At 39.0% G+C, this 23,664-nt stretch overlaps 1 protein-coding gene and 1 non-coding gene across 2 annotated transcripts; one reads left to right on the top strand and one right to left on the bottom strand.

Annotated features, from left to right (window-relative positions):
- Positions 1-1,654: 1,654 nt before the first annotated feature.
- Positions 1,655-1,761, bottom strand: LOC140818913 (small nucleolar RNA R71). The gene has a single exon (XR_012115141.1). It is a non-coding gene; the product is annotated as a small nucleolar RNA R71 (small nucleolar RNA).
- A 14,723-nt stretch (positions 1,762-16,484) lies between these two features.
- Positions 16,485-17,436, top strand: LOC140817957 (serine/threonine-protein phosphatase 7 long form homolog). Its single transcript, XM_073177749.1, has 3 exons — positions 16,485-16,594; positions 16,643-17,243; positions 17,320-17,436. Exons 1-3 carry the CDS (start codon positions 16,485-16,487, stop codon positions 17,434-17,436), a joined length of 828 nt encoding a protein of 275 aa, XP_073033850.1.
- Positions 17,437-23,664: the final 6,228 nt, after the last annotated feature.

Below are 23,664 nucleotides of genomic sequence, written 5' to 3'. Positions count from 1 at the left end.
TCTATCCTACACCATAGACCTAATACACGATAGGGGAGCCGTTTTGGAGGCGGAGATCATTATTTTCATCATATTTTCGTGGAGAAAGGCTAGGAGCAAGGGAGATTTCGAAGACCTCGAGATTTCCACGCGTCGTGGCCGTCATCCGTCGTCATCTTTAGTATTTTCATTATTCAGTTTTTAATTCTTAGATTATTGTTGGTTTTTATTATGAATTTGAGTAGCTAAACTCTAGATTTGTTGGGATTTGAGGGGATCCTACCCCGTACTCGTTGTTTAAGCATTATTTATCGACGGTTTTATTCGTGATTTGTTTATGCTATTGTTTTTTGTTTCAATCGAAGTCTAGCTAACTTCCTTTGATTATTTCATGTTGTTAATGATTTCGATAGAATAATTAACAGTAGGATCGAATAGTATAGACCACGGATTTACAATTTTAGTAGATATACGGAATTGGATACGTGTCGATAGCGATAATTCACCCGGATGAAAGCTAGTGTACTCCATAGAACGTAATGCAATCTTGAACTGTTAAATAATTGAGGATACTTGATTACTGCATGTTTATGATTAGTATTAATATAACTCGACAGAGTATATTAATTAGTCTAGGGAATTCCGTCGAATGCACGAGTAAAAGTCGAGTGTAATTATTTAAACACGAGTGGTAGGTGAACTGAAAATTCCCAACAGATTCGTTTCTCATTTGATTTTTAATCCAAATTAATCATTGCTCTTTTGAACACATTTTCTTTGCATTTTAATTATTTGAATTGTTTAATCTACATTAGTTTAATTATCAACTCAATTTATCGTTGCTAAAGAGATTTTATCTGAAAATAAAAAGAGTGTGACGCAGTCCTCGTGGATCGATACTCGTATAAACTTACGTTTATTATAACTTGACTATCGTGCACTTGCGATATTTAAATCGAGCTTTCATTTATAAAATAAAATTTGGGACTATTCACTGTGCAAGTTTTGCTCGACCAAGTTTTTGGCGCCGTTGCCGGGGACTGTTGATTCACGATCTTTTTTATTTCTCATTTAAATTCTTTAGTATTACTTATTTTATTGCTATTTGATACTCTCCTTGTGTTGCAGATTTTTCTTGTGGTGCATGCGAAGATCACTCGAGTTTAAGCTTGAGCCTTTTGACCCCGAGATTGAACGCACAGCTAAACGTCGAAGACAACAACAAAGACTCAAAGAATAGATGGAAAGACACGAGCAAGAACGTGGAGAGGAACAGCGTGACAATAGACAAGTTGAGATACCACGTCGCATTCCAATGTTGGATTATGCACAGCCGTCTCTTGATGGAGCACGTCCAAGCATCGTAAGACCAGTCATCCGAGCTAATCAGTTTGAGATCAAGCCAGCTATCATCCAGATGATTCAGAACACTGTTCAATTTAGGGGAAGTGCACTTGACGACCCTAATTCTCATATAGCTGACTTTCTTGAAATTTGTGATACTTTTAAGTTTAATGGCGTGTCTGATGATGCTGTTAGTTTGCGCTTATTTCCATTTTCACTGAGAGATAAAGCTAAGTCATGGTTAAACTGTTTGCCTGTAGGGTCTATCACTACATGGGAGGATATGGCAAAGGCATTCCTGATCAAGTACTTTCCTCCGTCGAAGACTATGAAGCTTAGAGCCGACATTACTACGTTTGCTCAATATGAGAACGAGTCACTTTACGAGGCATGGGAGCGCTACAAGGACTTGTTGAGGAGATGTCCACACCATGAGCTACCGCTTGGGTTAGTTGTTCTAACTTTCTACTATGGTCTGATTACTCCTAACCGTACTATAATAGATGCTGCTGCATGTGGTAACTTACTGAGAAAGACGGCTGAGGAAGGATATGAGTTATTGGAGGAGATGGCTGCGAGTAGCTATCATCCTCAGTCTGATAGGCAGAGACGAGGTGCTGGAGTTCATCAAGTTAATGATTTGTCTGCGGTTTCAGCACAGTTAGAGGCGTTGAATAAAAATATTGATGGGATGAGCATGAGTGGGTCGGCTATGCGTCTGCAAGAAATTTTCTGTGACAAGTGTTGGGGTGAGCATGACGTGCAGGATTGCCAAGATGGCAATCCATTCTATGTACCTGAGGGAGCACCGGTAAAACAAGTGGGATTCCAGAACCGTCCCAGAAATGACCCTTATTCGAATACATATAATCCGGGATGGAGGAACCACCCAAACTTTTCGTGGGGAGGTCAAAATAACCAAAATCGCCAACAAAGAGGTCCACCATATGGGATGCACCAAGGATTCAAGCCAGAGCCGCCTCGGGAGGAGAAGTCCAATTTAGAGCAAATGATGACTAAATTCATTTCTGCAACAGAGACGAGATTTCAGAATCAAGATGCATCCATAAAGGGGTTAGAGAATCAAATCGGACAATTGGCTAAGTTGATTTCTAATAGGGAGCAAGGAGCTTTGCCAAGCAACACGGAAACTAACCCAAGAGAACATGTGAAGGCTGTGGAATTGCGTAGTGGAAAAGCACTCGAGTCTAATGAGGAAAAGACCAAGCACGGTGAGGATGAGGTGGAAACTCGAGGAGGTAAGTCTTCTAACTCTACATCTACACCTATTGCACAAAACAAAATTGTTATCCCTCCACTTTTTCCTGCAGCAATGAAGAAAGCTAAATTAGATGCACAATTTGGTAAATTTCTTGAGATATTTAAAAAATTGCATATTAACATCCCTTTTGCTGATGCTTTATTGAATATGTCAAGTTATGCAAAATTCTTGAAAGATATCTTAGCGAATAAGCGGAAGCTAGAAGATCATATGACGATGAATTTGACCGAAAATTGCTCTGCTTTAGTTCAAAACAAGATGCCTCCTAAGCAAAAAGATCCAGGGAGTTTCTCTATACCTTGCAGTATTGGTGACATTAATTTTCATAAAGCTCTATGTGATCTTGGTGCGAGTATTAATATGATGCCTTTTTCTGTGTTTAGGAGACTGGGATTAGGCGAGCCCAAGCCAACTAGGATGTCGTTGCAGCTGGCTGACAGATCTGTCAAGTATCCACGTGGGATTGTCGAAGATGTTCTGGTGAAAGTGGATAATTTTATTTTTCCTGCAGACTTTGTGGTACTTGACATGGAGGAAGATTTAGAGATGCCTTTAATCCTAGGGAGACCGTTTCTGGCTACAGGGAAAGCACTGATTGATGTTGAGGAGGGGAAATTGAGACTGAGAGTTGGAGAAGAAGAAATTATTTTTGATGTTTTCAATACTCTCAAGCACACAATGCACAATGATAGTTGCTTTCGTATTGATGTCTTGGATTCTCTTGTTTGTGATTTTGTGCAGGATGGATTGAAAGAACCATTGGAGGCCACTCTCACTACTGAAAAGCAGGAGGACGAGCTAGACGAGGAAAAGATGGTAATGGTAGCTTATTTGAATGCCATTCTACCTTGGAGAAAGCAAGTGAGGCTTAGACTAGAGGAATTGGGAGACAGAAAAGATTTAATGCCTCAAAAGTCAAGCCTAGAGGAGCCACCTACTTTGGAGCTCAAACCACTACCTCCACATCTCAAGTACGTAATTTAGGAGAAGATAATAAACTGCCTGTTATTATTTCCTCTTCTTTGACAGATGATATGGAGAGTAAGCTCTTGGGAGTCCTTAAGGAGCATAGAGGAGCATTTGCTTGGAAGGTTTCGGACATAAAAGGGATAAGTCCTTCGATCTGCATGCATAAAATTCTGATGGAAGATAAATACTCACCTCTAGCACAACCACAAAGGAGACTCAATCCAAAGATGCAAGAGGTAGTAAAAGCTGAAACAATCAAACTTCTGGATGCAGGTATTATCTATCATATCTCTGATAGTGCGTGGGTAAGTCCTATACAATGTGTACCTAAAAAGGGTGGGATTACTGTTATTACTAATGAAAAAAATGAGTTGATTCCCACTCGAACTATTACGGGTTGGCGTGTGTGCATAGATTATAGGAAGTTGAATGATGCAACCCGTAAAGATCACTTCCCTTTGCCATTTATCGATCAAATGATTGAACGACTAGCAGGTCATGAATTTTATTGCTTTTTAGATGGATATTCGGGATACAATCAAATCACAATTGCACCTGAGGACTAAGAGAAAACTACTTTCACTTGCCCTTATGGTACTTTTGCGTTTAGACGTATGCCCTTTGGTTTGTGCAATGCACCTGCAACATTTCAAAGATGCATGACCGCTATCTTTCATGACATGACTGAAAATTTCCTTGAAATCTTTATGGATGACTTCTCTATTTTTGGCTCCTCATTTAATGAATGTTTAGAGAATTTGAACTCGATGTTAGTTAGATATGAGGAGAGCAATTTGGTGTTAAATTGGGAGTAGTGTCATTTTATGGTTCAAGAGGGGATTGTGTTAGGACACAAGGTATCGGAGAATGGAATTGAGGTCGACAAAGCCAAGGTGGAGGTAATCAAAAACTTACCCCCACCTTCATCAATAAAAGGAGTTAGAAGTTTCCTAGGGCATGCCGGTTTTTATAGGCGTTTCATTAAAGATTTTTGCTAAACCTTTATCCTCTTTGTTGATGAAAGATGCTGAATTTAATTTTGATTCTACTTTTCTGCAGGCATTCGAGATACTCAAGGAAAGCTTGGTGACAGCACCTGTTCTGACTGCCCCTGATTGGGAGTTACCGTTTGAGGTGATGTGCGATGCTAGTGATACAGCTGTGGGTGCGGTGCTGGGTCAAAGGAAGAACAAGGTATTTCATACCATCTACTATGCAAGTAAGACTTTAAATGATGCTCAATTGAATTACGCTACTACGGAAAAGGAATTGCTTGCTATAGTATTTGCTTTCGACAAATTTCATTCATACCTTATTCTGTCCAAAGTAACCGTGTATACAGATCATTCTGCCCTGAAATACTTGCTTGCTAAGAAGGATGCGAAACCTAGGTTAATTAGGTGGATTTTATTACTGCAAGAATTTGATCTCGAGATTCGAGATAAAAAGGGTGTGGAAAATGTAGTTGTTGACCACCTATCTAGGCTTGAGCATGTTAGAATTAAGGGCAGTGACGATGATATAGATGACTGGTTTCCTGATGAACAATTGCTTGAGGTAAATGCGTACCCTTGGTATGCCGATTTTGCAAATTTTCTTGTCACTGGCACACCTCCACCTAATTTATTGTTTCACCAAAGAAAGAAATTCTTTTCAGACGTGAAATATTATTTTTGGGAGGAACCGTTTTTGTTTAAGATCTGTGCAGATTTTATGATAAGAAGATGTGTGGCGGAGGAGGAAACCAATCAAATTCTGAACCATTGTCATGACCGTGAGGTAGGTGGTCACTTTGGACCCATACGGACGGCATCTAAGGTATTTAATGTGGCTTCTATTGGCCAACTCTTTTTAAGGATGCTCGTTTGTATGTTCTCAATTGTGATAGATGCCAACGCACAGGTAATATTTCCAACCGTCATGAGATGCCCTTAAATAATATTGTTGAGTGTGAGATATTTGATGTGTGGGGGATTGATTTTATGGGTCCTTTTCCTGCATCTTTTACAAAGAAATTTATTTTGGTGGCCGTGGAGTATGTATCGAAATGGGTGGAGGCGGAGGCTTGTGCCACTAATGATGCACAAGTGGTGTTAAAATTTTTGAAGAAACATATTTTTAATCGATTTGGTGCACCACGTGCAATCATAAGTGATGGTGGCACCCATTTTTGCAACAAAATTTTTGATAAACTGTTGGGCAAATATGGTGTCACCCACAAGGTTTCCACTCCATACCATCCCCAAACTAGTGGACAAGTTGAAGTGTCCAATCGAGAGATTAAGAGGGTTCTAGAGAAGACGGTAAATGTGAATAGGAAGGACTGGTCCATTCGGTTAGATGATGCTTTGTGGGCTTATCGTACTGCTTTTAAAACACCTATAGGCACTACACCATATAGGTTACTTTTTGGTAAAACGTGTCATCTACCAGTAGAATTAGAGCATCGAGCATATTGGGCGACCAAAGCGCTAAACTTTGATTTTGCTCTTGCAGGTGAGAAACGATGTCTGCAGTTGAATCAGTTGGATGAGTTTCGAGGACATGCTTATGATCTGGCACTATCTTACAAGGAACGCACCAAACGAGCCCATGATAAACGCATCATAAGAAGGAAATTCAAAGTGGGTGAAGCGGTGTTGTTATACAATTCTCGCTTACGACTCTTTCCGGGAAAGCTAAAGTCAAGGTGGTCAGGACCTTTCACTATAGCCAAGGTGTTCCCATCAGGTGCAGTGGTGTTGCATGATGGAAAGGAAGGGACGTTCACTGTGAACGCTCAACGATTGAAGCACTATATTGGTGGCACAATTGAGCCACAAATTGGGGTCACTCGGCTCCATGACAGTCATTGAGGACATGGGTGAAAAGTCGAGCTCTAGACTGTAAATTGAGAACTACTTCTACTCCCTATGTTGAGTTTATCTTTTTCCCTTATTCCTTAATCGCATCATTTGCATTTAGGTAGTTGCATGGCATGGCATTCATTGTTTTTATTTTTATTTTTTTATTTATTTCTTTGTTTTCGAGAATGTCTCGCTAGGGCGGTCAAAACCGACCGCCCCAGCGAGCCCTCATTTTTTTTCAAAAACATAGCCACCGAAAACGCCTCGCTAGGGCGGTCACTTTTCACCGCCCCAGTGAGCGAAATTTTTTAAATTGGTTTACTGGCGAGAACCGCTCGCTAGGGCGGTCAAAAGTGACCGCCCCAGCGAGCACTCATATTTTTCAAATTAGTTTTCGGCGAGAACCACTCGCTAGGGCGGACACTTTTGACCGCCCTAGCGAGCCCTCATATTTTTCAAATAGTCTGTCACCGAAAACCACTCGCTAGGGCGGACACTTTTGACCGCCCTAGCGAGTCGCGCAGATATAAAAACCTTTCCCCTTCCCCTTTCTTCCCCACTTCGAACCCTACCCCTTTCCTCTCAAATAATCGGCGCCCCCTCCATATTTTGTGCTTAATCCTTCTTCTTTGTTGATTTTTCAGGGAAAAGACTCCATCTTGGTCCATACTTTCCACAAAGAAGCACTTAGATTACAAGATTTTCTGCTCCGGTCATCTTCCACAAATTCCGGCGAGCTTCTCCGGCGACCTTCAACAATTTTCTGGCGGTTGGATATTTTGTGCACTCCACTCTCTACATGGCACCCAAAAGATCTAAGGTAACTCACGGTGCCTCTAGTTCTCGGTCTCCTCCGTCTATGTTTGTGAATGATAATGCTAGAGAGAGATATGAAAATGCTAGACTACATAGGAAGCCAATCCCTGAGCGAGGATTTAGCTCGTTTATTATCGGTCAAATTGCGGAGTTCCTAGTAGCAGGAAGAGGGTGGACTGCCTTTGTGGCACAACCGAACGCAGCAGTGGTTTCGGTTGTGCGTGAATTCTATGCCAACGCTCCGGAGGGGAATGAACATAAGGCATTTGTGAGGGGACATCTAGTCCCGTATGATTCCCATACGATCAATGACATGTTGGGTTTACAGTCGATTGATGATTCGGTGTTTCAGGCGTGGGTGCTGAACCCGGATTATGATTTGATTATTCGCACACTCTGTTATCCGGGCACCACGTGGAAACAACCTGGGACGTATACGGTTTTTCTTGAAAAATTTTTGAAAGTGGACGAGGCATTGTGGTATGCGTTTTTATCTAAGAGATTGATGCCAGTCGGTCATACGAGTGACGTGCAGCGTGAGCGGGCGGTTGTTCTGTATGCCATCTGTACTGGGATGGTGATTGATGTGGGCAGGCTCATCTTTGGACAGCTCAACATGTGTATAAACAGCAGCAATTTGGCGTTTTACTTTCCGACGATCGTGACTGAGCTATGTGCCCGAGCGGGGGTGATATTTGCCGATGATGATGAGTGGCTACCGTCGATGAGAGTCATTGATGAGGCTCTTTATCGATCCAAGAGGGAGAAAAGACAGGCTGAGCTGCCCGAGGAGGTATTTTTCGATTATGGGAGAGCAGCTCAACCACCTCCGGCCTTAGGATACGCACCACCACCTCCGCAGCCACGCCGCCGTGCCATGCGAGATCGCATCAACAAATTGGGCACTTGGGCCACTTATCAGACTGAGTATCAGGCCGTTAATCAAGCTCATATTCAGAACATCGAGTACTTGGTGCAGGGGATCTCCACTCATTTGGGCATCGACACGTCCGGACGGCCACCTGCACCCGCATACCCGCCACCCTTCCAGTTTCAGTACCAGTATCCTATACCCCCAGCAGCTGACGAGGAAGTTGCCCCGCCTGAGCATGACGAGGAGGATGATTTCTGACCAGGGGAGTTTACTGTTTCCCCTTTCTTTTTATTTATTCTGTCATTACATTTGCATTCATGATTTTTTTTTTGTTTTTAGTGTTTGTTTAGTTTTGTGCACTGAGGGCATTGCACATCTCTAGTATGAGGGGGGGTTGATTGTTTTGGCTGTTTAGTTAATTGGTTATTGTTTTGGGTTGTTTAGGGAATTGGTTTAGTTTCATTGCATTTCTTTTGGTTGGTGTCGTTAATGGTGAGAAAACATAGTTTATGAGCCAATGATGATTTGAATTGATAGTTTACAAAAGTATTGATTGGATCACTTCGTGAATGGTACTCTTTATTGTTAAAGCATGAATTTTGGTACAAAATTTGAACTTTTTGAGCACACATGTGTGGGGACTAGAATTTTGTAGGAATAATGGTGAAAGTTGAAAGTTTTGTGTGGTTAACTTGAAAGGCACCATTTATGAGTTGATTTAGCATGCAAACCCGTGAAAATAAGTCGCTAATTGGGACCTTGAATGAGAAAATTTGATTTGCCTTGAACTTTACATTTACCTCCTTTCCAATGCACTGAATTAAAATGTCATACTCCTAACCAGCTGTAATCCAAAGTATTATATTCTTAGCCTAGGGAGTACATGTGTGAAAATTGTGCATTAAAAATTAAAAAAAAAAAAGAAAAAGAGAAGAAAGAAGGAGATGTAAGGTGAGGGGGAGCCGAAATAAAAGGAATGAAATTCTATTCCTAGGCTAAAAGTTGGAGATGTAAGGAGACGAAGAAAGTCAGACGAAAAGTCTTGACGATTGCACAATGAAAATGATCGGTGTACTCCCAACTTTTAGCCACTTGAGCTTATTTTCCTTCTTTTCGACACCCTTATCTGCACTTAAAAGTTGAATAAAGTTCAATTTATGGCTAGTGATAAATGGACACGGGGATGCATGCTAGTGAGACTTGTATTAAAGTGTTAATTGAGTGACTCGCATGATTTGATAATCGATCTATTTGAAGTACGAATGACTAGACCCATCATGACACACACACACGTTCAAATTAGTGTCGAGATTTATGTGTAGATAAGAATGAGTATTCGGTTGCGATTTGATTTGATTAGTAGTGGGAAAGTAAACTGAGGCATGAACATAAACGTTGTTAACTCACCATTGACATTTACCCGTGTTAGTTATTTCTTGTTTGAGTAATTTTGTGGTTGTTGAGTTTGTTTAGTATCTCGTGCTTTAACCTATTTTACTCGAGGGCGAGCAAAAGGTTAGTATGAGGGGGTTGATAGGACTCGTTTTTACGTGTTTTTAGTGTTGGTTTTGAGTCGCATTCATGCATCGTATTAGTTTGTTTTAGTTTAATTTAGCAATTATTTAGCATTATTTAGCATATGACTGATCTCGTGTATTTTGTGGTTGTTTTGTAGGAATTGGACCAAAAAGTGGGATTTTTTATGTCAAAGCAGCGAAGAGGTCTCGCTAGGGCGGTCAAAAGTGACCGCCCCAGCGAGAATGTTGGTCTAGCCGAGGAGTTTTTGCGCGAACCTCTCGCTAGGGCGGTCAAAAGTGACCGCCCCAGCGAGACCAGAGACATGGCCGAGGATTTTTATTCGAGAACCACTCGCCCCAGCGGTCAAAAGTGACCGCCCTAGCGAGCGACGAGATCCAAGAAGATTTGTTTCCAAGTTTTGTGGACTCTATCCTACACCATAGACCTAATACACGAGAGGGGCGCCGTTTTGGAGGCGGAGATCATTATTTTCATCATATTTTCGTGGAGAAAGGCTAAGAGCAAGGGAGATTTCGAAGACCTCGAGATTTCCACGCGTCGTGGCCGTCATCCGTCGTCATCTTTAGTATTTTCATTATTCAGTTTTTAATTCTTAGATTATTGTTGGTTTTTATTATGAATTTGAGTAGCTAAACTCTAGATTTGTTGGGATTTGAGGGGATCCTACCCCGTACTCGTTGTTTGAGCATTATTTATCGACGGTTTTATTCGTGATTTGTTTATGCTATTGTTTTTTGTTTCAATCGAAGTCTAGCTAACTTCCTTTGATTATTTCATGTTGTTAATGATTTCGATAGAATAATTAACAATAGGATCGAATAGTATAGACCACGGATTTACAATTTTAGTAGATATACGGAATTGGATACGTGTCGATAGCGATAATTCACCCGGATGAAAGCTAGTGGACTCCATAGAACGTAATGCAATCTTGAACTGTTAAATATTTGAGGATACTTGATTACTGCATGTTTATGATTAGTATTAATATAGCTCGACAGAGTATATTAATTAGTCTAGGGAATTCCGTCGAATGCACGAGTAAAAGTCGAGTGTAATTATTTAAACACGAGTGGTAGGTGAACTGAAAATTCCCAACAGATTCGTTTCTCATTTGATTTTTAATCCAAATTAATCATTGCTATTTTGAACACATTTTCTTTGCATTTTAATTATTTGAATTGTTTAATCTACATTAGTTTAATTATCAACTCAATTTATCGTTGCTAAAGAGATTTTATCTGAAAATAAAAAGAGTGTGACGCAGTCCTCGTGGATCGATACTCGTATTCACTTACGTTTATTATAACTTGACTATCGTGCACTTGCGATATTTAAATCGAGCTTTCATTTATAAAATAAAATTTGGGACTATTCACTGTGCAAGTTTTGCTCGACCAGTGGGCAAGAGAATGTGAGAGTTAAAACCATGACCAATACCTTGTATTTACAGAGATAGGATATGCTAGTTACCTTTCTAGAGTAGGACTCTTGCTGGGGTTGAATTCTACTGAAATAGGAAATTCTAGACAAGAGGGTTCCTTAACCACGGCGGCTGGGAATCTTGATGGCACCAAGGACTCTTGCCTTATCTTGATGAGATTTGATTGAATCTTGTATTTATCGGGGCCTCTTATCTATTAGCGAGAAAATATTCCCATTCCCTCATTGCGTCAGGGCTCGGATTTCCTGGCCCCTTGGTTGGCTCGGAATTTTAGTAAGCAGGATTGAGGAGATCGGCCCTATCGGAGATACATGGGCTCTCACATATGTGTTATAGCTTTTAAATGTATGGTTGGGCTCAGTATCCGGGCGCTTGATCAACAATAGGGTCTGGGCCTTAAAGATCTAGTGTTAATTTTATAATGTACTTGGATCGCCCCAGATGAGTCAATTTTGGGGGCATCAAATATCTTGACACCTTATACGTCATACATGCATATATATAAATTTATTGCTTCGATTTCCTTCTCTCTCATTGGAAATATCTTCAGTATTCACCATTTATTTCTTTTTCTTCAAATTCCCACAAAAGGCACCAACTGATGATACCAAAATTCTACCCCGGTTCGGTCTAGAGAGCGAATCTTCAAATCTTTACAGCTGAGCTGATCGGGTCGGAGCTCTGAGTTCTGTACAGACAGAAATAGGGTTAGGGGTGCTATAGAGTTTTACGGCATGACCCCTTCAATTCTTTAGTCAGTTTAGAGAGTAAACTTAAGAGAGATATATAGTAATGCTAAGTGAGGAAAATAATATGAAGGTGTTAAAACTATGACCAATACCTGATATTTATAGAGGCAAGAGATTCATAGGCTTGGACATATGGGTTCGGACTTCCAACTGTATGGTTGAGCTCGGTATCCGGGCACTTGATCAACAATAGGGTATGGGCCTTAAATGCCTACTGCTAATTTTGAAATGGGCTTGAGTCTGCTCAGATGTGTTGATTTTGGGGCATCAGATATCTTAAACCTTATACGTCATACGTGCCATATATATATATATAAATATATATATATATATATATTTATATATATATATATATATATATATATATATATATATATGTTTGTGTAGTTATTATTATTCTATTTTATTTTTCTTAAATATAACAGTACTACAAAGAGTTGTATTTAATTTAAGGGAAAACTTTAGTATATTTATAAAAATAAATTAAAATCAGTTACTCTATAACTTCCAATTTCACACTTATAATACAATATAAATTCTTCATAACAATAGGGATTTTAAGTATAGAATAACAGAAATATATATAAAAAAAAAAATTTGGGTGGGTGGGGTTTGCTGCATTCCAACTAAAGTATTTTAAAGAATTTCTTCCAAAATAAAATAAAAGTCATTCGTAGAAGAAAGGGAAAGCATGATAGGATCGGTTGATTGGTTAAGATATGTTTAGAGGGGGGTACAATAAATACTCACGATTATATAATCTTTTCGAATGAAGTATCAGTTTTGTGACAAACTGAAAACTAAGAATCTTTTCAGTCAATGACAATCAGTTTAACTGATAACAGTTGCTGAAATAAACTAACTGAAAGATAGAATAAATAACTGAAGTAAAAACACACAAAGATTTATGGATGTTCGGAGGTTTGAATTACTCCTATGTCACCCCTTCAATCACAAGCATATGATATGCACTAAAAGACTTTGATCGATACAAAACTTGTACAGACCCACTTCAGTTTGGACTTAACACTGCCAAAGCTGAAACTCTTAGTTTACAAAATATTTTACAGTTCTTCGACTGAACTTAGCACAACTGATCTAGTAAAAGATCAAATACACAATAAAACAGTTTGGGCTTATATGCTCGAAAAGTAGCCTCAAATACTACAAATAAATCTGATAAGCGTGAGCTTTATGATTCTTGAGTAAAAGCGATAATTTCAGCAGGGTAACAGTAAGCTTAAGACAATAGATAGATCTATTCATTTCTTAACTGTTCTTCTCACCTATTTATAGGCTTCTCTTCAACGGTAACATTAAATATAATTTGAATCTTTATACCCGTTGATTGCCACGTCGATATTCCTCTGACATTCGTACACTGTAAGCTCTGAAATGCGGCGTTCCATTATGAGTTGCAGTCTGCTTTGTACTATTGTCGGTTAAATGTTCTTTTCGACAACTGATGATGTGTATAGCTGAATGATCAGCTGATAAGCAATCGCTGGTAAGCTGACAACTTAATATATCAACTGATAAGTTTCCAACTGATCAGTCAGTTGTCTTCGTAAGATCAGTTCAGCTGGTTTCAGTTGCCTTCGATAAACTGCGCATTAATCTTCAGTTAGGCAACTGTCAGTTGATTTAAGTATGATCAGTTAGTCCAATAAATTAAACACTTAGTTTGTCAAACAACCGAAATTATGTTTCCAACCATTTCCCTCTTTTTAGTGTTTGACAAACCTTGTAAAGTATGAACTGATCAACTGAACTCAAAAATATTCTTCGAACTCATTGTAGATTAAATAATTCTTCTAATGTACAGATTCGTACAAAGAATGAAAATTGGGAACTAATCTATATACATATTCGTACAAAGAATAAAGATTTCCTATCTAGTCTTCAACCAATAACTGAAGTCAGTTGATCCTCATTCGTTCTTCTTTTCTTTGTCTTCTTTTAACTCTTTTGTCTCTCTAATTTCTCCTTTTTTGTCAAGCACATAAACTTTCTTTGATAAGATTCGAACATCTGCTGCGATATCTGATATATCATTCATCACAATGTTTTGCAGTATATCAATCCTTTTGGTGACTGTACTCTCCAGAAAATCAAAGCGTCTGCCGACTAATGCTGGAGTTTGGAAATGAGATTCAGTCGACAGTCTATCTTTCTTGATTTCTTCCATTTGGAGAAAGAGAGAAGTCACACTCTAATTGATTTGATTTAGTTTGTTCGAGGTAAACTCATTGTTGGAGTTCAGCTTCAATGAGTGTACAAGCTGAGTTGATTGTATTGCAAAAATATCATTCATCATACTGACGAGGTTGAACTGAACAGTCTGAATTTCTTCAAATAGGATATCAGTAGCTGAAATACCAAAAGACATGGCTCCGGAAGCTTCTGGAATCTGCACCCTTTCCTGTTGAGTAATGACAACCATAACACTGTCAGTTGCTTCTGTTTCATGCGTCACTATTCCTGAAATATTTTCAGTTGTAAGTTCCTGTTGAGGCTGGGGAGGAGAAGAGATAGTTGGATGAAAAAAAGTAGTAGAAGGTTCTTCAGTTGATTCCAAAACTGGTTCTTCAGGTTGTTGATTAACTGGCTCTTCAGCTGACACTTTTTCAGTTGAAACTGAGTGCAGCTGAGCCTCTTCAATTTGTTGAAAAACTGTCTGGATCTTCAGCTTCTTCAAAAATAGCCTTCTCGACCGGTTCTTCAAACTAACAACTTAATCTGCTGGTTTCTCAGTCAAGTCATCTTCAACTGATGTTCCAGCTGAATATCAGAAGTTACTGATTTGATGACCTCATAAAGATTGGCCAATGATAATTCAGCTTCAGAATAAAGCATTAGATCAGCAGTTGAAGAGGGAGGTGCTGAAGATGATATTGGTTGAGCAATTGATGTGGAAGTGGTAGTTTCTTGTTGAGTAGATTCAGCAACTGTGTCTTTGGATGGCTCTTGAACTCATTGTTCAGCTGGCTCTTCTGATGAAAATTTTTGGCAGGCTGCTGGAATGATCAGTTCTTGATCCATTTCCCAATTTTTGATTTCTATCTGCAACGAGATAAGATCCGAGTCCAGTTGGCCATGCACAGCTCTGTCATTGTATGCAGTTGGACTGGTAGGATCATAGTTCAGTTGCAGTTGAGCAACGATCTGCTGTAGTTTCTTTGCTCTCAGTTGATTGAAAAAATAATTCTTTCGCTCCAGAGCCTGAACAATGGTAGATGCCTTGACTACCTTCATAACAACAGTCTCTAGATCAAAAAATTTCTTCAGTTTCGACTTCTTCTAAAGCTGCTTGGCAATGACTCAGTTATGAAATTTACTCATTCATTATAAGCCTTGAGCTTGTTTTCTGAAAATTCATTAATCTCTTGCCAAATGAGATCAATGTGCGTTTGGATTGCATTGGTTGGCCTGGTCTTGGGTCAGATGAATTACCTATCACTAATTCTGGAGGATGTGATTTCTTCCATCTGAGCTCAGTATTTTTTGCTTCCATATCAACAATTACTACTGTTGGCAACTGAATTTTTTCAGTTTCAGTTGAAGCTGTATCAGTTGGTAATTGAATATCATCTTTTTGCTCCACCAACTGATTACAGGAGCATGTTCCTGTTCAACTGATTGATATAGTATTTCTGGTTCATGTGTTTGAAGGATATTTCTATTGATATGATTTTCTTCCTCACTATCATCCTCCAAACTGATATCTGTAAAATGATCAACTGGATCAGTTGGCTTATCAGTTATCATAGTTTCATTATTTTATTCATTATGTTATCACGATATCTTAGCCAAAATATTCATTATATCCTTCAGTTCTTTTTCACATTATTACTATTAGTTAACTGGTCGTTATTGACACACAAGATCTTGAAACCAGCTCCTTAAAAAACTGATTCATATCCGAAAAGATTTCAAAAACCGAAGTGTTAATTCAACTTTCTTCTAAACACATCATCTAGATTATTCGATTCTAACAAAGACGTTGTATAGATCAAAGTCTTCTAGGTTATTAAGGAGTTTCAATAAGCAAGAGTAAGTCCTATTTGAGAAGATTTATATGAGGGGTGCAATTGTAATAAGTCTTCTAACGGATTCCTTCCTATGTGGAAGTAGGCGTAACATAGGAGTATTGATCGAACTGAACATCCATAGAAGTATCTGTGTCATTTACTTTGAGTCTTTACTTATTTGATATCTAAGCCGCTCACAACGTATCTCACCACTCAATAATTTCTGGCCGTTCATACACAATATCTTGATGCAGAAATTAAATTGTATATATATACATATATCACTAGTCCAGCTAGTCCAGCCGGAACATTTTCTCACTCAAAGATATTAATGGGTTTTTATTAAAAATAATTTAAATTTTAATGTTTTTTCAAAAATAATTTTAAAAAAAAATTATTTCAAAACTACTTCAATCCACTCATGGGAAGCGCGGACGCTGCCTACGTGGACACGTGCTCCGCATTGATTCGTCCAAGTGATTCTTATCTTCTTCCTCCTCCTCTTCTTTCCTCCAATTATTTTTCTCCTCTCGTTCTCTCGTTTATCAATTTTTCATTTCCTCATCACAATTTTTTTGACGAAGTTGAGAAGATCTACGGCATTTTTCGAAATGGCAGATAATAGAAATCCAGAAGATCTTAGTGTCCTCTATTTACAAGCGACCCATATTTCATCAAGAGTATCTTCGTTAACCGTTGATGATATTATCAAAGTGAAAAGGTCAGACAATTTGATTTGAAAGTTATATACTGATAATTACTTACACAGGCGTGTATTGTCATATTTAAATCATATGGGTTTTTATGGAGTTTTAGAATGTGGCTCGCAAGTTATTGATAATCATTTGATTACCGCGCTTGTTGAACGTTGGAGACGTGAGACACACGCGTTTCATTTTCCATGTGGTGAACCAACAGTTACATTACAAGATGTTTCAATAATTTGGGGTCTGACAATTGATGGTGAAGCAGTAACCGGAGTAGAAGTGTCGCATAAAGTTGAGGAATGGCAACACATATGTTTCGATATGTTGGGATTTTTGCCAGCATCAAAATATTTGAAAGGTGGTCATCTGTCTATGACAGCATTACATGATCATTGTATATCTAACCTTGTCAATGATGAAACTTCAGAGGTAGATGTTGTGAAATTTACTCGTTGTGTTGCGTTAATGATTATTGGAGGAATAATGTTCCCTGATTATCAAGGAGGGTCAGCTAGACTAATATTTTTGCAACTGTTACGAGATGTTGATAACGTGAAGTCTTATAGTTGGGGTAGTGTAGTTTTAGCATTTCTATATCGTGAGTTGTGTAACGCGACACGTATAGAGAAGAATACAATGGCTGGACCTTTATATATCCTGCAGGTATCATTAATGTGATGTGATGATTTAACACGATATTTTGGTTATATTTGTTAAATTTTTTTATTATTACAAGCAGAAATGGGCATGGAGCAGGATTAAATGTGTTAATCCCGATCGAGATGGGTTAACATTAGTTGTACCTCCCGTTGATCTGGATGCTTTAATTCCAGTTTCTCCGTATGGTGCACGGTAATATTTAAAAATTATTGTTGTAAATATCATATTTATCTTGTATATTTTCTTGATATGTAAATTTTATTTTGTAAATGTAGGTGGACGTATGGGTTTAGTTACACACATTCGCCAACACATTCTGTAAGAATTATAATGGATTCGCTAGATCGTATGAATAATAATGAGGTATTATAAAATATTAATACGTAATAGTGATTAGAAGAAAACTATTTTGTTTTGATTGATGAAATTAATATTCAATTTTAATAATTGTTTTGCAGTTTAATTGGAGCGTATACCAGAAAAATGACATAGATGTGAAGACGATTATTGATTCATACGACAACAAAATATGGCGATGTGTTTGTCCCCTTATATGCTTTGACATCGTGGAGATGCATCGTCCTAATCGGGTAATGCGACAATTTCGAAGACGGAAATCAATTCCAGGGTCTGCCGTCGACAATGACGATATGCATAATATCACGAGAATAAGACATCGCAACACCAATTGGAGAGATTATCATAGGAATTCAATTGAGTTGTGGAATAATAGGCTGAGATATGTTTGTAAAAGGGTGCGACACGGGCGAACGACGCAAACTGATGAAGATTACTTTGAATGGTACAATCGAATAACTGTGCGCACCATCTCACCTGCAGTTACTGTCGTTGGTTTTCAACCACAACCGTACAATACTTTTGTTGGAGAATTTAATGTTCAACAAAATTTTAGTACGCCTTCTCCGTTTTCGCATCAGTCTTCATTTGGAGGGATAAGTGACATGGTTGGGCAACCAAGTGGGTTTGCAGGAGACTCTACGATTTTTACGTCAGCTGAAATGAATATTGCAGGAACCTCTAATACTCAGCATGATTTTTTCGGTGATTCAGGGTTTGGTGACTTTCGTCAGTTTGGTCAGACAGATTTTCAGACTCCTTATTAGTCGAACACACAAAGTTTCACGAATTTGCTTAACGTCGGACCTCAGCATATTGTGAATGATACTCGACCGCAGAGGAATGTTATATCCTCTATCACTTATCCAGCTTATTCTAATGAAGAAATTCCTGAAAATATAGGATTGCGTAGAGGGACGAGAAGACGCAATCAACCTGACTCTGGAACAGGGAGCCATTTGTATCATTTTAACTATGACGATGATTCTGCTAATTAATTGTGACTATAAAATTTCAATTGTTGTACAGTTTGCGTTGTTGCATCGTGTGAATTTTATGATTTCATAAGTATAGTGTTAATTACCTGATTGTAAATTTTTTTATTTCATCAGTATCATTTTAATTACGAAAGATAAGATTAATAAAAGTGCAGGAAACAAAACACAAGTAAACAAAACTGAAATAAAAAATAAAAACAAACACGTTACAATATTTTTTTTTACATCTTACACACCTGTAATGAAGAAAATACACAATCGAAAAATAAGATGAAAAAACATAATTGACGTCCATATCCTCGAATTAGTTGTTCTTCTTTTTAACCTGTTTATCTGGGATAAGTAAATTGTAATTAAAGAACCATAAAATATAGTACATTAATTCTATCCAATGTACAGTAAAAAACAAAGAAGAACAAAAGATCACATACCTCACTCATCCTCGTCATTATCTGGTGGTGGCATTCCTGATGCATTCCTCTGTGGCTGATAGTCATACTGAAAATTGAACGGAGAAATGAACGGCGGAGGTGGAGGAATGGTCCCTGGGTCAACACCTCTATGGGCCATCATTGTATGCATCATGGACTCGATATATGATATATGTTCATTGTGGTTCAAGTTAACTTGTTCCTGATGCGACATGAAGGCAAGAGTCTCATCTACTTTCTCGTTTAGGGACCGTCTGTGGGGTTGTTGGCGACGCGGGGAGGCGGTGATCGATCCACCTGTATCTCCCTCATCCGTCCTGAATTCTAAATGTCGTTTAGCATACTTACGCTGCCAATCCTGTATACAAATGGGCTTCATTGATTGCAGCCACTCTTCATCATCATGGAACACAACGCCTGTCATCGCACACAACTCTGATATGATACAGGGAAAGAAAAGGCCGATATGTCTATTATGAACGCTTATCAAAATTTGAGAATTTATAAGCTTTCCCACATTGATTGTGTAACCCTGAGATATAGCGTATAGCACCACGGCTCGCTCCTTTTGAACTTCACTTTTGTGTGACACCGGCATCATTCTCCTTGCCAAAAACAAATACCAAAGAGCATTATCGGCCGTCAGAAATTTTTCATCAAAACAACTCGGTGATCCTCCTACTGGTTTCCAGATCGCCCCTGGATGACACAGGGTGTCGATTATCACAGTATAATCAGGGTTAGCAACCAAAGTCTGGAAGGCGGAATCGTCGACCTCGGGCGTTTCTAAAAAAGCATTGATTATACCAGAATCAAATGACACTAGTTTACCCCAAACAAAAGCTTTGTTATCCGTCCTCTCACCCACATTTGCGTAAAATTCTCGCACGATCGATACCACCGCCGCTCTCGGTTGAGCTCCAAATTTTTCCCAGCTGCGCCTCTCCAACCCCACAAGAGGCCCAACGTATCGATCCTCCCATTGTCTACGAAATCCCTGCTCGGTAATCGGGTTTCTATTGATTTTGGCATGTTCATACCGAGCCTGCGCCGCATCACTAACAAATCGCGTTCTATCAAACGAAGAAGAAGACCCGAGATTACCTTTCACCTTCTTGGGAGCCATTGTTTGATAATTAGATGAGGATGTTATAATTTTTTACGAGAAATATATAAGGAAAAGGGGAAGAATAAAAAGAAAAATGAGTGATATTTGGAGAGTTTAAGGAATTTTGCTAAGGAGATAAGTAAAAGGGTGGAGAGAAGAGAATTGAGAGAGATTTGGAGAGTTAAAAGGATATGAGATAAAGAGATAAGAGAAAGGAGTGGAGGAAATATAAAGGAAAGAGAAAGAGAAAGGGGAATGGAAGTGAGGATACAGAAATGCTCGCGCTCGAGTGGTTAATTGTTACCGCTCGAGCGCGAGCTGTGTGCTGGAACAAGTTACTGCTCGGACGCGAGGGGCTATGGAAAAATTCCAGAGCCCCTCGCGCTCGGGCGGTAAGAATTTACCGCACGAGCGCGAGCAGTGCGCGGAATGATGTTCCAACGCACTGCGCGCGCTCGAGCGGTACTTGTTACCGCCCGAGCGCGAGGAGCTCTGGATATTTTCCAGAGCCCCTCGCGCCCGAGCGGTAACAATATCCAGAGCTCCTCGCGCTCGGGCGGTAACTTGTCACCGCTCGGGCGCCGGACGTGCACTTGAATTCTTTCACCTTGCGATAGAATTTTTTTAATTATTCAAAATTAATTTTAATTGTGAATATAACGTAAAAACAAATAAAACATAAAATTTCTCATTTACCATATCAACAATTATTATAATTTCAGAAAATAATTCATCAATGATGTCTCTGTCTAGAAACACTTGTGTCCATCTCATTTCGCAATCGAGTTGTTCTATCTCTACCAACTCTTCTTCTTTCACGTCTAACAGGATTGTTCAGCAACTCGAAAGGTGGAGGATCCCAGTAACGCTCATCTGCAAGAGGTTGAAATCTGCCTTCGTAAGTCGCTAAGTACTCAAATATGTTATACCATGGTTGCACTAGTTTCATGGGATCCAACGAGTGCCACTTCGCGGTACAAATAGCATGAGAACATGGTATGCCAAAAATCGTCCATTTACCACACGAACAATCACTCGTTGATAACTTCACCACATGCATATGTTGGCCACGACTTGGCCTTCCTACAGTTGCAACCGAAGCAGTTTGCTCACGTACATCATATTTGGCAACACGATGTTCACTAGATTTTCTCGCCCACTTGTCATACTTCCGACACGCATAATCTGACCACAGCTGATTTTCCTGAACCATTCGACCACCTCTAGTCACACGTTCAATAAAATATTGTACGCACCTCTGAAGTGTCAAGTGTACTATGGTAGATATAGGAAGTCTACGAGCACCCTTCAACACACTATTTAAACACTCCGACATATTGGTTGTCATCACCCCACGACGCCAACCATCATCATGTGCCAAACTCCATTTTTCTTTCTCAATTCCAGCCAAATATCGGTGCGCCAAAATGTTTTTTTACTTGATTGCCTCCATTATTGATTCAAACTTACAAATTTGATTCTGTGTGCCTGCCGCCCAGCATAAATCTTTTCAGATGCAAGTCTTTAAATTTAGCGTTGAAGTTTGAACACACGTGTCTCAAACAAAAACGATGTACACCGTGTGGAGGTTGAAAATATGGTAGATCTGCAGTTGCGCGCACGATTCCCTTATGTCTATCAGAAATAAGACACACGCCATTTTGACCACGAACAACATGTCTTCCTAGATTCTCCAAGAACCATTTCCAAGAATCTGTTGTTTCTTCATCCACAATAGCAAATGCTAGCGGTAGAACCTGATTGTTCGCATCCAAAGTGACACCGATCAACATTTTGTGCTTGTATTTGGTATACAAGTGTGTGCCATCAACACTAATTATTTTCCGACTTTGCCGAAACCCATCAACACATGGCCTAAATGCCCAAAAAACATAGTTCAGGGTCTTACTCATTTCATTGTTGGCTCTGAGATGATTCCACTCCACAACTGTTCCCGGATTGTATTTGGACAAAGCACACATATATTTCGGAAGTAATTGAACCGAGCTCTCCCATGTACCATAAGCAATTTCCATAGCACGTTTCAAACTTCGCCATGCCTTCAGGTACGAGATTTGATAACCATATTTATCTTTCACATTTTCGATGATATACTTAATCTCGTACGAAGGATCACAACGAACAACTCCCAATAGCGTATGTGCCACCATCTCACTGTTCAAATTCTTATGGTCTATACCAACAGAGGTAGATATACATGTATGAGGCCCGCCATATTTTGTTATTTTCCAATAACCAGTCTTGGCCTTCAATGAAGCGCGAAGTCCCCATCGACAAATGACCGTAGAAGAATTATTTTTACAACGTAACTTCAACAAACTGCGTGTGCTATCCACGACACGGTACTCATGCCTGACAACTCTGACTGAATAATCCTTCACAGATGCAATAAGATCATTCTTATCTTTAAATAACATGTTGACGCATAATTCACCTCTATCCGGATTGTAATAGCTTGATTGCACTCCACAAGGAACATCGACAGAATCAGGATGCTCTTCCCCAAAAAATTTATTGAAAAATGATGGCATTTCAGAAGTGTTTGACAGAAATGGTACGGTCTGCCTCTGCAATGTGTAACGTGGTGGTTGTCGAGATGATGTCCCCTCATCAGGATTCGTAAAAATATTCACTTCATCATCAACATTCACATCGTCTTCTTCAGACTCGTTGTATGATATATCGGGTTCGGAATCAGTCCTCCAAATATAATCATTATTGGCCTCATCCGGACAACGAGCACTCGTATCTAATGTTGGATTCGGCCAATAAGGAACATTATTTTGTTCCAACGAGACATTTATAAATTGATCCCAAGGCCCACTTACATCATCGAAACTCATATTATCGAGTCCTTCAGTAACCTGTGGAACATAAGATTCTTGTTCCTGGAAACCACCATATATAGACGTACCGGGTTGGTTATAAAAACCTGAATTGGATGCATGTGGAACATACGATTCAGGATCATCAAATCCAACATTATTCTCAATTGAATTTGCTTCCACGTACAGATGCAAAACATGCATATTGTCACATTGCATTATAAACTGTAAAACATCGTCATCAACGAGATTGACTTGAATTTCATGCCAAGATGCTCTCTCCATGAATGAATACTTGGTTGACATCTTCAAAACAAAATTCGCTGGATCGATTGCTAACATTTTATGCACAACTTCAACTAACTCCATCAAATTAATGGATCGTGATACTCGTATCGGTCTAACAAATAGAATGTTATATTCAATCGATTCACTATCGCTAACTACATGACCACCAAAATATAAGAGTACGTCGATGTTAGACATTTTTTCGCTGAAATTGGAGAAAAAATCAAAGAGAAGTGAGGGAAATTTTAAGAGAATTGATAACTGATTCATTCGAAAAATTGTCAATTATATAGGAATCGTTTCTCGATTATTGGTCTTCACGTGAATTTTTCAGAGCCTCGTTTTCTCAGCTTTCACGTGAATTGTTCAGGAATATTTCGTACATAATAAAGAGAT

The sequence above is a fragment of the Primulina eburnea genome, chromosome 17, assembly GCF_022965805.1.
Source record: "Primulina eburnea isolate SZY01 chromosome 17, ASM2296580v1, whole genome shotgun sequence".
Lineage (NCBI taxonomy): Eukaryota > Viridiplantae > Streptophyta > Magnoliopsida > Lamiales > Gesneriaceae > Primulina > Primulina eburnea.
The sequence above is the reverse complement of the archived record's forward strand: the minus strand, read 5'-3'. Positions and strand labels throughout refer to the sequence as shown.